The sequence below is a fragment of the Schistocerca americana genome, chromosome 11 (genome assembly GCF_021461395.2).
Source record: "Schistocerca americana isolate TAMUIC-IGC-003095 chromosome 11, iqSchAmer2.1, whole genome shotgun sequence".
Taxonomy (NCBI): Eukaryota; Metazoa; Arthropoda; class Insecta; order Orthoptera; family Acrididae; genus Schistocerca; species Schistocerca americana.
In genome coordinates this window covers 196,146,498-196,164,074 of record NC_060129.1, presented here as the reverse complement: position 1 = coordinate 196,164,074, position 17,577 = coordinate 196,146,498, and the positions used below count along the sequence as shown (strand labels likewise).

The 17,577-nt window shown below is 42.4% G+C and overlaps 1 protein-coding gene across 1 annotated transcript in view; it reads left to right on the top strand.

The window, feature by feature from the left end:
* LOC124553544 overlaps window positions 1-17,577 on the top strand; it is a 233,507-nt gene that overhangs the window by 179,134 nt on the left and 36,796 nt on the right. The window contains exons 12-13 of the mRNA XM_047127391.1: window positions 1,497-1,638; window positions 16,294-16,632. Coding sequence (XP_046983347.1) covers window positions 1,497-1,638; window positions 16,294-16,632 — 481 coding nt within the window. The remainder of the gene's footprint in view (window positions 1-1,496; window positions 1,639-16,293; window positions 16,633-17,577) is intronic.

Sequence of the window (17,577 nt, the reverse complement as noted above, 5' to 3'; positions counted from 1 at the left end):
TTTCACGCACTTTCACTCGGCGATCCTCCGTGACCATTTTGTGCACTTTCGCGATGATTTCTGGAGTAGTGACACATCTTGGCCGACCACTGCTCGGATCATCATCTAAGCCAGGGCCGGCCAGAAATTGTGCACGTGTGCGGTGCTCCTGCACGTGTGCAACTTCCGGCTCGCAGCGTGCGCGCCGCAGCCATCAGCGTCCATGTAGTGCACGTTTCTACGCACAGATGCCGCTTTATCCACTTGCTGGGGTACTCTGTACCGGCGCATTCTAGTGCTCCTTCCACAGCTTGCAAGCCAACCATGGGACGGTCTTAACGCTTATTAAACATTTAAAATACTGTCACTGTCTACTCATTGAGACGTCTACTTTTATGTTAACAGTTCAAACCAGTAAGACAAGTAATACAGTTAACAAGTAATACAGTTTTTATTAAGGCACGTAAATACGCGGAATGTTTTTGATCTAGTATTTAAGAAAGAGAGCACTTAGTGACTTCCAACGAACCTTATTCATGATTTCAAATAACATTAAACTAATGCAACGTTTCTTATAACTAATTTTCAGTGCCCTTAGTTACACCCACATAATTTCTGCCTCACTGACCTATGAACAGAATGATAACCGCAGACCTGTTATTTCGATACCATTATTGCTATCTATCTCTTTCATCAGTTCCGTCTGAAATCTGCATAATAACAGACAGTTGATGAATGTTATGTTTTATCGACTTCAGCTGAGCGTAGCCCTTCACACATTTAAAAAAAAAAATCCTAAATGTAAGTATACATTGAAACAATCGGTTTAATGACCAATTTTCCTCTTGCTTGTACCACATAAACAGGGAAGTGGAGGTGCCGCCGTTCATTTAGGACACGTGTCTAATAACAGATGTCGCTGTCGCACTTGTGCAGCACTTCCGCACGTCTGCACACTGTGCAGCGTTTGGCCGGCCCTGGTCTAAGCTCTCCCAACCAAATTTGAAGACATTTGTCTACTTGGGAACAGTTGAATATGAAGGAGCATTCTGGAAATCGGCAGGAATGTCCTTTGCTTTTGTACCTTTCTGTATGAAGTACCTGACCACTGTTTGAATCTCGATTTTTTTTATTTTTATTTTTTTTATTCCCCCCCCCCACCTTCGCAAATCACTAAAATCACTATTTGGGAATGACGACAGAGCCACGTCATCGCCACAGCTCTCTTCCGAGAACACTGACGTGGCACGTGTTTACAGGCAACAGAACAATGAATATCAAATGACCGACTCGTTGCGCTAGTGCTGATCTCTCGTGGTGATTCTGAGAACTTTCAAAACCACCCTCGTATGAGTAGGAAAGTGATGTGGACGTTTTGCTAACACAGGGCCACGACTCGACTAGTAACTTGGAAGATTTCACCAATCTACACTATTTTATGTTCAGTGACTGTGATTGTCCTGCTGTGTACTCGGATGACATGCACAGTGACTGGTTACTGCGTTTTCTGGTTGCAGACTGGAAATACAAGGAGAGGTTCGCAAGTGCCAACTTCCGCTGGAAGCAGTCCACGAAGCGGCCACTTCGCAGGGGTCCGAAGGCGATCACCGCACCTTTAGCGCCCTGCGAGAAAACTGTCACCTCGCTGCCCTGCGCCAGGTACGAGCCACGTCAGTACCCCGTAAGGTTACCATATCCTCGGAAACAACTCTAATGTCAACATATATCTCTGTTAACACTTTGCCGTCCGGCGACACCACAGTGGTGTCGTGTGCGTAGTACCGCGCAGTGGCCGATGACGGCACTTTAGTATCTTTTGCATTCTGTTGTTTTGTTTAGGTAACAATAAGTTACACACGTCAACAAGTTTTTTGTTTTTATAAGTACTTGTGCACTTTCATCATGGCACACGAAAGAGACAATACGATTATTTACGACGAATGTGCGGACGTCTTGTCTGACATTCCGGACCACTTGGCCGATTGGACAGCAAATATTGGATATAAAAAAAAATGAAAGTGGAGCAGAACCGTCAGAAGACAGTGAAATACATCCAAGGAAAATTTGGCGAACGCTACGGTTGCCAGCTGATTTGGGTGAATCAGGCAAAGAAGACAGATTATGATTTACTGAGGACCAATAATAAATTTGAAGGATCTGCGGGTCCACACACATTTCCCAAAGATACACAGAGCGCCGTGGATATCCTAGAATTATGTATTAGGAACAACCTATTTGAATATATTAGCAATGAAACCAACAAGTATTACAGTCAAAATTTCAGTAGAAGGAAACTGGATAAAATAATGCCAAATTTGTCTACGTTACGGTACCCAAACTTAGAAAATGGTTTGGGCTTGCTATCATTATGGGAATTGTAAGAAAGCAAGGATCGATGATTACTGGTCAACGAATCCGTTGATAGACACACCGTCGGCAATGTCCCAGGGAATATGTTACGCCGAGTTGTGGAAAGCTTCCGACGCCATCTAGATGAATGTGTTGTGCAGAGAGGGCATCATTTGCCAGGAGTCGTATTCAAAAAGTAATCCACGCAATGGACAATGACTTACACATTAGTAAATGGCGTACCTTTCACTATTAATTGACATAAGAGGTAATAAATAAATTATAGTTACTGCCTATTGGTGTGTTTTTAATATCCTACTATGAACACTGCCATACCCTGTATTTGTATGGAGTGTAGCCATATATAGAAGTGAAACGTGGACAATAAATAGTTTAGACAACAAGAGAATAGAATCTTTCGAAATGTGGTGCTACAGAAGAATCCTTAAGATAAGATGGGTAGATCACATAACTAATGAGGAAGTATTGAATAGGATTGGGGAGAAGAGAAGTTTGTGGAACAACTTGACCAGAAGAAGGGATCGGTTGGTAGGGCATGTTCTGAGGCATCAAGGGATCACCAATTTAGTACTGGAGGGCAGCATGGAGGGTAAAAATCGTAGAGGGATGCCGAGAGATGCATACACTATTCAGAAGGACGTAGGCTGCAGTAGGTGCTGGGAGATGAAGAAGCTTGCACAGGATAGAGTAGCATGGAGAGCTGCATCAAACCAGTCTCAGGACTGAGGGCCACAACAACAACAACATGTTTTTGTTGTTGTTGTGGTCTTCAGTCCTGAGACTGGTTTGATGCAGCTCTCCATGCTACTCTATCCTGTGCAAGCTTTTTCATCTCCCAGTACCTACTGCAACCTACATCCTTCTGAATCTGCTTAGTGTATTCATCTCTTGGTCTCCCTCTACGATTTTTACCCTCCACGCTGCCCTCCAATACTAAATTGGTGATCCCTTGATGCCTCAGAACATGTCCTACCAACCGATCCCTTCTTCTGGTCAAGTTGTGCCACAAACTTCTCTTCTCCCCAATCCTATTCAATACTTCCTCATTAGTTATGTGATCTACCCATCTAATCTTCAGCATTCTTCTGTAGCACCACATTTCAAAAGCTTCTATTCTCTTCTTGTCCAAACTATTTATCGTCCATGTTTCACTTCCATACATGGCTACACTCCATACGAATACTTTCAGAAATGACTTCCTGACACTTAAATCAATACTGGATGTTAACAAATTTCTCTTCTTCAGAAACGCTTTCCTTGCCATTGCCAGCCTACATTTTATATCCTCTCTACTTCGACCATCATCAGTTATTTTGCTCCCCAAATAGCAAAACTCCTTTACTACTTTAAGTGCCTCATTTCCTAATCTAATTCCCTCAGCATCACCCGACTTAATTAGACTACATTCCATTATCCTTGTTTTGCTTTTGTTGATGTTCATCTTATATCCTCCTTTCAAGACACTGTCCATTCCATTCAACTGCTCTTCCAAGTCCTTTGCTGTCTCTGACAGAATTACAATGTCATCGGCGAACCTCAAAGTTTTTATTTCTTCTCCATGAATTTTAATACCTACTCCGAATAATATGCATTAAAATACTCTCCTGAAATTCGTCCATGATCTAATATAGGCTCTCAGAATTGACCTTGCCAATTTGGTCTTTATGACAAAATATTCAGTATTTTCACATTCGTTCGCTTCGCTGACTCTCAACCAAAAGTATCACGTGACAACCTGCCATATAAGTTGGACTAGGCGCCTGACACCACAATCAAAACTTCAGTAGAGGATCCAATACCACATACTAACCCCTTTTAATTCATCACAGTTTCATTTAAATCAGGAAAGTGTATTTTGTACTAATCACATTCCACCACCTTGCTTTCAACAACAGAATCCATTTGGAGTTGCAAGTTTTTGAGTAAATTTTCAAGCTGTAATCACATATATCCTACAGAAGACACACATTTTGGAAATCTGAATGAACTAACCTATTTTCTTAAGCTCACCCTTAATTAATCAATAAAAGGTGGTGGGAACCACACGAACGAACCACGGTGTCGCCACACGGACATCCGTCAGTTTTCACTGTAGCCGAGGGTTCCCAGGGATGGCTGCCACCGCAATGGATCATGATAGCGTGACTGTAACGACATCTATTGGTCTGCTCGGTAGTTGAGCGTCCCTAATGATGTTGCTTTCAGATGCCTTCAGTGGAGGCCCACAATGGCCCTATTCAAACTCTGTCAGGTGCCGATAACACTGTTTCACAAGAGTCAGCAACATCTCTACGATCACTCGACATTTGATACAGTTCAAACACCTTATATACCCCACTGGACCTGGTAACAGCATTGGAGTAGAACAACAGTACTGCCCCTGATGACTGATCTGCATGGCACAGTGACTTTCAGGGTGGTTGTTAGGTCCTGTGAGTTTCAGCTCTAATCATTTACATACCCACCAATAGTTTGTATGTGTGCAGAGTTACATTGACATCCGATCGTGTGTTCTGGGTGCTTAACGTTCTTTGCCAGTGAGTACCGTATTTACTCGAATCTAAGCCGCACTTTTTTTCCGGTTTTTTAAATCCAAAAAACCGCCTGCGGCTTAGAATCGAGTGCAAAGTGGAAGTTCTGAAAAATGTTGGTAGGTGCCGCCACAACTAATTTCTGTCGTCGAATATATGTAGCGTTTGGAGGCACAAAGATAAATACTGGCACCAAAACCTCTGCGTCAGTAAATAAATTAAAAAAAGGAGGAAGACGAGCTTTCTTTCTCCACCCTGAGTTTCGACCACTGCCTTTTGATACATTATCCAACGAAGTAAATACAAATTCCGTATTGTTCATCTTCGAATGTAGCAGCATTTCAGTGTACTACGAAAATCCAACTGGCAAGACTGTTTGGGATGTTTATCAGTATGGCCAACTCTGCGTTCTGAATTTTTTCCTATTTGTGAGAAGAGATGGTTGCCAATAGGAACTTTTATGAATTGTGAATCACATGCAGTTTTCTCTTCACCATAATAATAACACGAATATAAACATTTTGCCATGTATTCTTTCGTGTTTGCTGCTATCTCATTTACATTCTGTCTGCCAAACTAGAGTGAGACAACAGCAAACGCGGAAGAATATACATGTCATGTCATGTTTATATTCGTATTATTCTTATGCCGAATAGTGATACAGTCAGAAATGAAGTGCGGCAATTGATTAGATTTTTAAATTTAAGATGATTCTAATTTCTGTGCAGAATGTAATGTACTAAAGAGGCGTCTGCAAAGATTTTCAAATGGAGAAAAATTTTCACTATACTCTCGTTCAGAACATCTTTGGTTCTTGTTGATCATTATCAAAGAGAGCAGCAGTGTAAGTAACAATAAATAGCAGTCTCTTGCCATTGTTTTGCTAATGGGACGATTCCTCTCTCTCTGTCTCACTCTCTCTCTCTCTCTCTCTCTCTCTCTCTCTCTCTTTTTTAAAAGCGGCGGTAGTGCTCACAACAGCAAGCCATGTCGCGAGCAGCGACAGGTCGTAAACACTCATTATCAGAAAGTGACAAACAATGCATGACACAGTATAGTAATGCATTTTCAGCTTTGAGTGACGTAAACACCTATAACAAAGAGAACAGCATCTGTCAGATCAAAGAAAAATTAACAATCAATTCAAACCAGACGAAGCACGTGAAAAAGGAAGGATACTCGCATAAATACGGACGGAGTGCCTGATGCATAGCAACGGCTACCTGGTAAAGCTTAACTGCTAAGCCTATGACTCGAACCAAACTACTGTAGCTGTATCGTCATTCATGCGACCTAAATTGTGTCTCATATTACAGTGGACCAACTTTGTTTCGATTTGGAGGTGCGGTCTAAACTATTCTCCCCCGTTGAATTTTGAGTCTCAGATTTCAGGTGCGGCTTAGATCCGGGAAAGTTTTTTTCCTCGATTTCGAGTCTCAGTTTTCAGCTGCGGCTTAGATTTGAATGCAGCTTAAATTCGAGTAAATACGGTAAGCTACCCCTTCTGTGGATACTACAGATTCTGTGAGTAAAACTGGGACACTTCTGTTTATGTTCATTTCTTATGGTACATCTCCATCTACATCTACCTCGACATCCGTACTCTGGAAACCGCTGTGAAGTGCATGGCAGATGGTATGTCCCATTGTACCTGCCATTAAGGTTTCTTCCTGTTCCATTCTTTCTTCTTCTTCTTCTTCTTCTTCTTCTTTCGTTTCACCCTCTTTGGGGTACGCTGGATCAATCATTTCTTTGTGCATTGTTCTTTTCTTAGGGCCCAGTATTTCTTCATTCTTTCTGATCTTCTTCTCCTCTCTTCTTCTGAGATGAAGGATTTGGACTTTTGTGTGGATTTGTCTTGGAACCTTATGTTTTCATCTTTAGTAATTAATTTAGCAGTTCGTTCAATAAGTGAATTTTCTGAAATATTTAATTCCACTAGGTCTTTCTCAGTTTCTTTAAACCAGTTGGGCTTCGTTTTTCGGTTACGGAACAAGTCAAAGATTTGTTTAGTTAATCTGTTGGAATTCATTCTGAGAAGATGACCATAAAAATTTATTCTCCTTTTTTGCATAGAATCTGAAAGTTTTTCAATTTTCTTGTAGAGAGTTTCATTTTTAATGTATATAATCTTATTGTCTTGAAATTTTGGCCCAATGATTTTTCTTAAAATTTTTCTTTCCTTTATCTCAAGTTTCTCCATTTGGCCTTTGAAATTCATGTTAAGTGTTTCTGCTGCATACAGTGCTTCTGGCTTAATCACTGTCTTGTAATGTGTAATTTTGGACCCCCATGAAAGGGATTTTTTGTTGTATGTATTTTTTGTTAGTTGGAAGGCCAATTCAAGTTTATTTTTCCTGGATTCCATTGCTTTGCTTTCCCCAGCATTCCAAGTAATCCATTCTCCGAGATATTTGAATTCTTTTACTATTTCAATCTTCTGTTCTTGAACTTTGAGGTATTTACATGACTGCTTGATGTTTGTCAATATCTTAGTTTTCTCAGAGGAGATGTGAAGGCCATTTTTAGCTGCTTGTTTCTTTAGTTCAAGGATTTGCTCCCGTGCTTCTTCCATTGTTTCAGCAAACAGGACCATATCATCTGCAAAAGCAATGCAATTTACTTTAAGGTTCTTCTTTTTGCAACCCAGTCTTATACCACTCTTAATATTTGTGTTCCATTCTCTGACTACTTTCTCAAGTGCACAATTGAACAGCAACGGTGAGAGCCCATCGCCCTGTCGCACTCCCGTTTTTATTTCAAAGGGTTCCGATAGTTCGCCCATAAATTTAACTTTCGAAAATGTATTCGTAAGGGTCGCTTTTATAATACACTCCTGGAAATTGAAATAAGAACACCGTGAATTCATTGTCCCAGGAAGGGGAAACTTTATTGACACATTCCTGGGGTCAGATACATCACATGATCACACTGACAGAACCACAGGCACATAGACACAGGCAACAGAGCATGCACAATGTCGGCACTAGTACAGTGTATATCCACCTTTCGCAGCAATGCAGGCTGCTATTCTCCCATGGAGACGATCGTAGAGATGCTGGATGTAGTCCTGTGGAACGGCTTGCCATGCCATTTCCACCTGGCGCCTCAGTTGGACCAGCGTTCGTGCTGGACGTGCAGACCGCGTGAGACGACGCTTCATCCAGTCCCAAACATGCTCAATGGGGGACAGATCCGGAGATCTTGCTGGCCAGGGTAGTTGACTTACACCTTCTAGAGCACGTTGGGTGGCACGGGATACATGCGGACGTGCATTGTCCTGTTGGAACAGCAAGTTCCCTTGCCGGTCTAGGAATGGTAGAACGATGGGTTCGATGACGGTTTGGATGTACCGTGCACTATTCAGTGTCCCCTCGACGATCACCAGTGGTGTACGGCCAGTGTAGGAGATCGCTCCCCACACCATGATGCCGGGTGTTGGCCCTGTGTGCCTCGGTCGTACGCAGTCCTGATTGTGGCGCTCACCTGCACGGCGCCAAACACGCATACGACCATCATTGGCACCAATGCAGAAGCGACTCTCATCGCTGAAGACGACACGTCTCCATTCGTCCCTCCATTCACGCCTGTCGCGACACCACTGGAGGCGGGCTGCACGATGTTGGGGCGTGAGCGGAAGACGGCCTAACGGTGTGCGGGACCGTAGCCCAGCTTCATGGAGACGGTTGCGAATGGTCCTCGCCGATACCCCAGGAGCAACAGTGTCCCTAATTTGCTGGGAAGTGGCGGTGCGGTCCCCTACGGCACTGCGTAGGATCCTACGGTCTTGGCGTGCATCCGTGCGTCGCTGCGGTCCGGTCCCAGGTCGACGGGCACGTGCACCTTCCGCCGACCACTGGCGACAACATCGATGTACTGTGGAGACCTCACGCCCCACGTGTTGAGCAATTCGGCGGTACGTCCACCCGGCCTCCCGCATGCCCACTATACGCCCTCGCTCAAAGTCCGTCAACTGCACATACGGTTCACGTCCACGCTGTCGCGGCATGCTACCAGTGTTAAAGACTGCGATGGAGCTCCGTATGCCACGGCAAACTGGCTGACACTGACGGCGGCGGTGCACAAATGCTGCGCAGCTAGCGCCATTCGACGGCCAACACCGCGGTTCCTGGTGTGTCCGCTGTGCCGTGCGTGTGATCATTGCTTGTACAGCCCTCTCGCAGTGTCCGGAGCAAGTATGGTGGGTCTAACACACCGGTGTCAATGTGTTCTTTTTTCCATTTCCAGGAGTGTATTAGTTGTTTTCTTATCCAAACCCATTTCTTCCAGGACTGATAACAGAGATTCTCTATCAATCGAATCATATGCTTTTTTGAAATCAATGAAGGAGATTACGTATGTCTTTGCCCTTGATTTTTGGTAAGCCATGATGTTTTTCAGGTTTAGTATTTGTTCCGAACATGATCTACCCTTTCTAAAACCTCCCTGGTATTCCCCGATTTGCGGGTCCAATTGCGGCTCTGCCCTGTTCAAAAGGACTTTAGAAAAAATCTTGTACGTTATATCCAGCAGTGATATTCCTCTGTAATTGTTGGGGTCTGTCTTCAAACCTTTCTTGTGGATAGGGTGGATGAGAGCTGTTCTCCATTCTGCGGGGATCTCTTCTTCTTTCCAGATTTGATCGAAAACAAACTTTAGGGATGTAACTGCATTTTTGTCAGCCTTTTTCCATAGTTCGGCCACTATTTGATTTTCTCTGGACGCCTTGTTGTTTTTTAAGTTCTGAGATGACCTTCTGTAGTTCTTCAGTCGTCGGTGGTTCTGAATCCGGCTTCTCACGGTTGTTTGGAATGGATTCAAATTTTTCAAGGATGGGTTCACAATTCAAGAGTTTCTTTCTCAAAGTAGCCTGCTAGTATTTTGCAGTTTTCCGTGTTGTTGTGAGCGATGGTCCCATTTACATCTCGAAATTGGAGGGTGGGTGCTTTGTATCTTGATAACCTTTGTTTGAAAGTTTTGTAAAAGTTCCTTGTGTTGTTTTTAGCAAATTCTTCATCAATTTGGAGGAGAGTTTTGTTTTCATGTGTCTTCTTAATCTTTTTTATATTTTTATCTACCAGTTTTCTAACTGTAATGAAATTCAGTCTACTTTCTTCTGTTTTCTGTGATTGCCAATTTTGCCATGCCTGTTTTCTCGTTTCAATGAGGGCATCACATTCCAGCGACCACCAGGCATGTTTTTTACTTTTTTTGTTAGGTGCTATCCGTTTCTGTTGCTTTTGTGAATTCATCTGATTTTAATATCTTTTCTGTGCTATACTTCCGACCCTTAATTTGTTTCATGCTGCGTTTCCTGTTTGGGATGACTTTGAACTTAATTTTAGAAAGGTAATGGTCTGAATCCAAGTTTGCACCCCTGAGTACCCTAACGTTCATGATTTCTTTGCTAGAAATCTTCTTAATTGCCACATGATCAAGTTGAAATTCCCCAAGGCTAGGATTTGGGGATACCCATGTTTTTTGTCTTCGTGGTAGTTTTTTGAAAGCTGTGGATTTAAGAATTAAATTGTGTGCTTGGCAAAGTTCTATTAGTCTCACACCATTTCTGTTTGTTCTCTTGTGTGCAGGATAGTTTCCAACTATTTTCTTATATCTTTTTTCTTTAACAATCTGTGCATTAAAATCTCCAAGAAGAATGATGATGTTTTTATCTGGAATTTTCTGAATAATGTCATCTAGATGATTCCAAAAGGCCTCCACGTTTTCTTTGTTTTTCCTGTTATCCTCGTTTATAGGGGCATGTGCATTGATAGTTGTGTAGATTTTGTTTGTGCTTGTGAATGTAAGACTTGAGATTCTTTCTGATTGGGAATCAAAGTCAACTATTGAGTTAAAGATTTGTTTGTTGATTATAAAGGCTGTACCAAGATGTGGTACATTTTTCATTACTCTCGGTCCCACTTTCCCTTTGTATATCCTAAAACCTTCGGAATCGAAGGTATCTGTATCCATGTATCGTGTCTCTCGAATGGCTGTTATGAGTATGTTGTGGTTCTTTAGCGTATCTGTTAGATGTTTTAGTTTTCCGGTTTTCAACAATGAGTTTGCATTGAAAGTTGCTAGGTACGTTGATTGCCTATATTGAAATTTGGATGAGATTCCAAGACACTCTGACTTGTCTTTGTGCAATGTTGCAGACTCCCCAGAATCCGAATGTCTGCTGACGTACTGGAGTACGGTGGATCGTCCACCTGGGGTAAAATAGTTTACATCACACACTTCCATGATTGATGAAAGTTATTTTGGGTGTGGCCCAAAGGCCACAAAATGTACAACCAAGATTGTGAGTCCTGGGGGTAGTTCTTCCGCTCTCTCCGCCATTGGGAGTCTGAACTTCCTCTTCCGCCTTTGAGACCGTTGACCAGGTTTCACCTAGTAACCCTAGGCAGGGGCCCTTACAGGGTGCTACCATCCGGAGCCAGATGGACCCAGATTATTTAACGAGGTGTTACTCCTCCCCCTCCTCCTTCCTCATCACTTGTGAAATGAGGCCCCGGACTTGGGACCGGCAGTGGTTCCATTCACTTACAGAAAGAATGATAATTTGAATGGCTCTCTGCATGCAATAACTATACTGATATCCTCACGAGCCCTATGTAACCGATATGTAGGGGATTGCAGTGCGTTCCTAGAGTAATCATTTAAACCCAGTTCTGGGAAGTTTTTTAATAGACTTTCTCAGGATAGTTTGCGTCTATCTTCAGGAGACTACCATGTCAGTTCCTTCAGTATCTCTGTGACATTCTCTCGTGGATCAAACAAATCTGTGACTTTTCGTGCTGCCCTTCTCTGTATACGTTCAATATCCCCTGTTAGCCCTACTTTGTATGGGCCCCAAACACGAGACCAATATTCTAGAATGGGCCGCACAAGTGATTTGCAAGCGATCTCCTTTGTAGACTGATTGCACTTCTCCGGTATTCTACCAAGAAACCGACATCTATCTCCTGCTTCACACATGTCTGAGCCAATGTGACCATTCCATTTCACATCCCTACAAAATGTTACAGCCAAGTATTTGTACTTGTTGGCCAGTTCGAACAGTGACTCATTAATACTGTAGTCATAGAAGACTGTGTTTTCTGTGTGTGTGTGTGTGTGTGTGTGTGTGTGTGTGTGTGTGTGTGTGTGGAGAGTTGTAAGCAAGTCATCAAGTCTTGCATAACTCTGAAATCTTATCAAGAACTGACTGAATATTTATGCAGCTACTTTCAGATAGCAGTTTCTTATAGATAACTGCATCTGCAAAATACTAAGACGAATTCTTTACAGACGAATGGAAAAACTAGTAGAAGCCGACCTCGGGGAAGATCAGTTTGGATTCCGTAGAAACACTGGCACACGTGAGGCAATACTGACCTTACGACTTATCTTAGAAGAAAGATTAAGGAAGGGCAAACCTACGTTTTTAGCATTTGTAGACTTGAAGAAAGCTTTTGACAATGTTGACTGGAATACTCTCTTTCAAATTCTAAAGGTGGCAGGGGTAAAATACAGGGAGCAAAAGGCTATTTACAATTTGTACAGAAACCAGATGGCAGTTATAAGAGTCGAGGGACATGAAAGGGAAGCAGTGGTTGGGAAGGGAGTAAGACAGGGTTGTAGCCTCTCCCTGATGTTGTTCAATCTGTATATTGAGCAAGCAATAAAGGAAACAAAAGAAAAATTCGGAGTAGGTATTACAATTCATGGAGAAGAAATAAAAACTTTGAGGTTCGCCGATGACATTGTAATTCTGTCAGAGACAGCAAAGGACTTGCAAGGGCAGTTGAATGGCATGGACAGTGTCTTGAAAGGAGGATATAAGATGAACATCAACAAAAGCAAAACAAGGATAATGGAATGTAGTCTAATTAAGTCGGGTGATGCTGAGGGAATTAGATTAGGAAATGAGACACTTAAAGTAGTAAAGGAGTTTTGCTATTTGGGGAGCAAAATAACTGATGATGGTCGAAGTAGAGAGGATATAAAATGTAGACTGGCAATGGCAAGGAGAGCGTTTCTGAAGAAGAGAAATTTGTTAACCTCGAGTATAGATTTAAGTGTCAGGAAGTCCTTTCTGAAAGTATTTGTATGGAGTGTAGCGATGTATGGAAGTGAAACATGGACGATAAATAGTTTGGACAAGAAGAGAATAGAAGCTTTCGAAATGTGGTGCTACAGAAGAATGCTGAAGATTAGATGGGTAGATTACATAACTAATGAGGAAGTATTGAATAGGATTGGGGAGAAGAGAAGTTTGTGGCACAACTTGACCAGAAGAAGGGATCGGTTGGTAGGACATGTTCTGAGACATCGAGGGATCACCAATTTAGTATTGGAGGGCAGCTTGGAGGGTAAAAATCGTAGAGGGAGACCAAGAGATGAATACACTAAGCAGATTCAGAAGGATGTAGGTTGCAGTAGGTACTGGGAGATGAAAAAGCTTGCACAGGATAGAGTAGCATGGAGAGCTGCATCAAACCAGTCTCAGGACTGAAGACAACAACAACAACAACTGCATCACTTGCAAAATGTCTGAGGTAACTAATAATATTGTCTGCAAGGTCATTATTACACAATATGAACAGCAAAGGTCCCAACACACTTCGCTGAGGCACAGCTGAAGTTACTTCTACATCTGACGATGATGCTCCGTCCAAAATAACGTGCTGCGTTCTCCCTGCTGAAAAGTCCGTCCGGTCACAGATTTCACTTGAAACCCGTATGATTGTACTTTTGACAGTAAGTGTAGGTGTGATACTGAGTCAAGTGCTTTTTTAAAGTTGGGCAGCACTGCATCTAACTGACTGCCTAGATCCACAGCTTTCAGCATACCATATGAGAAAAGTGAGAGTTGAATCTCACATGATCAGTGTTTTTGGAATCCGTGCTGCTTTCCATTGAGGTGGTCAGTCTGTTCGAGATATCTCATTATATTTGTGTAAAGAATATGTTCTAAGATTCGATAACAAATCGATGTGAAGGATATTGGACGATAGGTTTGTAAATCACTTCCACTACCCTTCTTTATAGATGTGTGTGACCTGTGCTTTCTTCCAACTACTGGGCGTGGTTTTTAGTTCGAGGGATCTGTAATAGAATACAGTTGGAAGAGGGTCTAACTTAGCCACAAATTCAATACTGATATTGATTGCACTGGGGCCGTGGGGCTTTGTTCAATTCTTAATGATTTCAGTTGTTTCTCAACATCAATAACACTAATATTGATTTCACTAATCTTTTCAGTAGTGTAGAGCTTAAGTAGGGGAAATTCTCCTGGGGTTTTTCTTCGCAGAAGATTGCCTCCACTACTACTGGATCTGTCCTCAGAAGTACCCCAGTCCGCGGCCATTGCTTGCCGGATTCCTCCACCGTAGGACATTGCACTGACTCTGTGGAAATTGATTCCGTAATTGGCTGTAACACCTTAGAATCTCCACTTTGCTGTGATCGCTCACACCAGCGTGATACACAGTCTTGAAAATCGTTTCACTTAGTGATCACTTATTTCAACTGCCTTTCCGCCATTTATGCGCTGGCCGTTGTGGCCGAGTGGTTCTAGGCACTCCGGTTTGGAACCGCCCGACCGCTACGGTCACAGGTTTGAATCCTGCCTCGGGCACGGATGTGTGTGATGTCCTTAGGTTAGTTAGGTTTAAGTAGTTCTTAGTTCTAGGGGACTGATGACCTCAGAAGTTAATTCGCATAGTGCTCAGAGCCATTTGAATTTTGAACCGATTTATGCGGCAGGTTGTCTTGTTGGGCTGCTGGCATCCTGACTTGTGGTTGAATTCTGTGTGAAGTCCTCGCCCTTCTCATATATTGAGGCTGCAGTTTCATCCAAAGTGTGCCGAGTCACCTCGTTCCTCAGTGCTGCTTTGGAACTCGATGTCAAAATGCCTCGGGACTGTCGCCTGCTGCTGCTTTGTGGTGTGCACAGTCCCACAACTTGTGCTACGGATTACGTACCCTGCCACAGACACAACTGTACAAATAGCACATGGTCTGTGACCAATCAGGTGCAGTCTCTCTCTTCACAATCGGTGAAGAAAGTCTCATTTTTTTTCTCTCCCCCTGATCCTAAGGTAACTTGCCTGTGAATTTCCTTAAAAAAAATTTATGTTTTATGTTTCACCCTACCTCAGTATTTAAGAGGTTTTTTTTAAAAACAAAAACAAACAAAATGGTAGTTAAAAGAACTAAATTGGACATCAGGGAGTTGTTTAAAAACCAACTAAAAGATCAATGTGTGCCCAGACCCATTTTCCGTCTCCTTTCACATGACGACGCTGTCATTAGACTGTTATCCGAGAAACATACTGTAAACAACTGTTTCCCGTGTTTACAGCCCTGTTAGAATACTCACTTTGCGAAGCTCTTATATGTTTCCTTTGTATATGTTCGGTCCTCGAGTGTTGTTTTCCAAAAACTTTTCTGTAACTTGAGTTGCTGCTATTTTCTCACTCTCAAAAGTTATTATGCCTATAATTTGTTTTAATGTGGGGCAGTTAGCAGGTGTTTTAGAGTTGCTAGGAATATATTCTGTGCTTAATACATTAGAGTGGCCAAAGCAGAAAATTGGGTCCTTGAGGCATCTAAAAATAACAGGACAACAAGGAAAACAAAAAAAGGAAGAGAGAAGATCAGGAACATGTACACCAGGAAAATTGTACAACTGGAGTGTATTAGAAACAGCGGAGACAAGTCATAGATCGAATATGAGTTTGAACTGAATTTTCAGAGAATCAAATTTCCTGACATGTTTATTTTATGCACAAAATATCTATTGGAGCTAGAGTCCTGAAATTCTGGAGGGTGCTTTGGGCTACTATTTCGAGGGAAGAAGAGTACAGACAGGAAGGAAGATAAATACTGATTAATTATAAAAGATTAACCTTGATTTTGATGATCAAATGTAAAGATTTCTAGAATTAAAACTTGTGGCTGAAATGACATGATTGTAGTCTGCTGTTTAGGTACAGATGTTGTTAATATGTGTTTAAAAGTTTCAAGCATCTAAGTAATAATTCAGTGCATAGATTCCTAGTATGGAACAGTATATAAAAATGTAATTTACTCATCTTCACAAAAAAATATAGTGATGTCAGTGTGAGAACTAGCGTGGGTAATTATATGTGAAAATGTTCAGCAAGAAACACTCGTATTGTCCTACAATTTTCATCGTAGTAAGACTTCACATTTTTTAGTTAGATTTGTGTAAACTTTATGAAAATTGTTACTATTTTTCCAGGCATTCACAGGCAAGTTACCTTAAGGAGATCTCCGTATGTTCTCCTGCCTGTGCTGAAGTTTCCCATTCACCGTCCTATCCTGTATTAACTGTCTTTCTTTAACCAATATAGAGCTCCACATATCTTTAACCATTTAACTCTTTGTTGCATTGGGACAGCACTGCCACCCCAACCTCCACAACCGTGTCAGTCTCCGGTGTTGGGAACCCTGGAAAGGACGCCCCCAATTCGTCCCACCCTCGCAGTGACCGCAGTTGGGACTTCTCGGCATCAGACGCAACAACATCTGTGAGCGACACTCCAACTCCAACTCCAACTGTGTCCGGTGGCAGAGACGACTGTACCAATGGTGGGGGAACCACCGTGTGCAGTGCTGCCGGCGGAGCAACCGAAGAGCAGCGCCGTGGGGATGCCGGCTCAGCCAGTACTGCCAACACGAAGCCACCATTCTGCTATGTGATGCTTGCTGCTATGGCCATAGCACATTCACCAGACAGGTTGGTAGCACTTATGCAAACCGATAAGCCCCTGCATGAAAATGTATTACAACATTTTTAATATATGTCACAATAGTTTGGTGCTTCCCATGATACCTTACACATATGGTAGGCATTAGTTGGTATTGTTTTGGTCATCAACCATATGAGGGTTTGACGTAATTCTCCATATCATTCACTTGTCAACTATAATCTTACCTTTCAGTGCGATAGGGTCCGCAGCTGCGATGAATTTTCTGAAATTGTTTTATGAGCGTAACATGACGTCATAGGAGCAATCATATACAACCGCTTGCTCACCGATAGATCTGTACCTACAGATTGGAAAATTGCGCAGGTCGCACCAGTGTTTAAGAAGGGTAGTAGGAGTAATCCATCGAACTACAGACCTATATCATTGACGTCGGTTTGCAGTAGGGTTTTGGAGCATATATTGTATTCAAACATTATGAATCACCTCGAAGGGAACGATCTATTGATACGTAATCAGCACGGTTTCAGAAAACATCGTTCTTGTGCAAGGCAGCTAGCTCTTTATTCGCACGAAGTAATGGCCGCTATCGGCAGGGTATCTCAAGTTGATTCCGTATTTCTAGATTTCCGGAAAGCTTTTGACACCGTTCCTCACAAGCGACTTCTAATAAAGCTGCGGGCCTATGGAGTATCGTCTCACTTGTGCGACTGCATTCATCATTTCCTGTCAGGAAGGTCACAGTTCGTAGTAATAGACGGCAAATCATCGAGTAAAACTGAAGTGATATCAGGTGTTCCCCAGGGAAGCATCCTGGGACCTCTGCTGTTCCTGATCTATATAAATGACCTGGATGACAATCTGAGCAGTTCTCTTAGGTTGTTCGCAGATGATGCTGTAATTTACCGTCTAGTAAGGTCATCCGAAGACCAGTATCAGTTGCAAAGCGATTTAGAAAAGATTACTGTATGGTG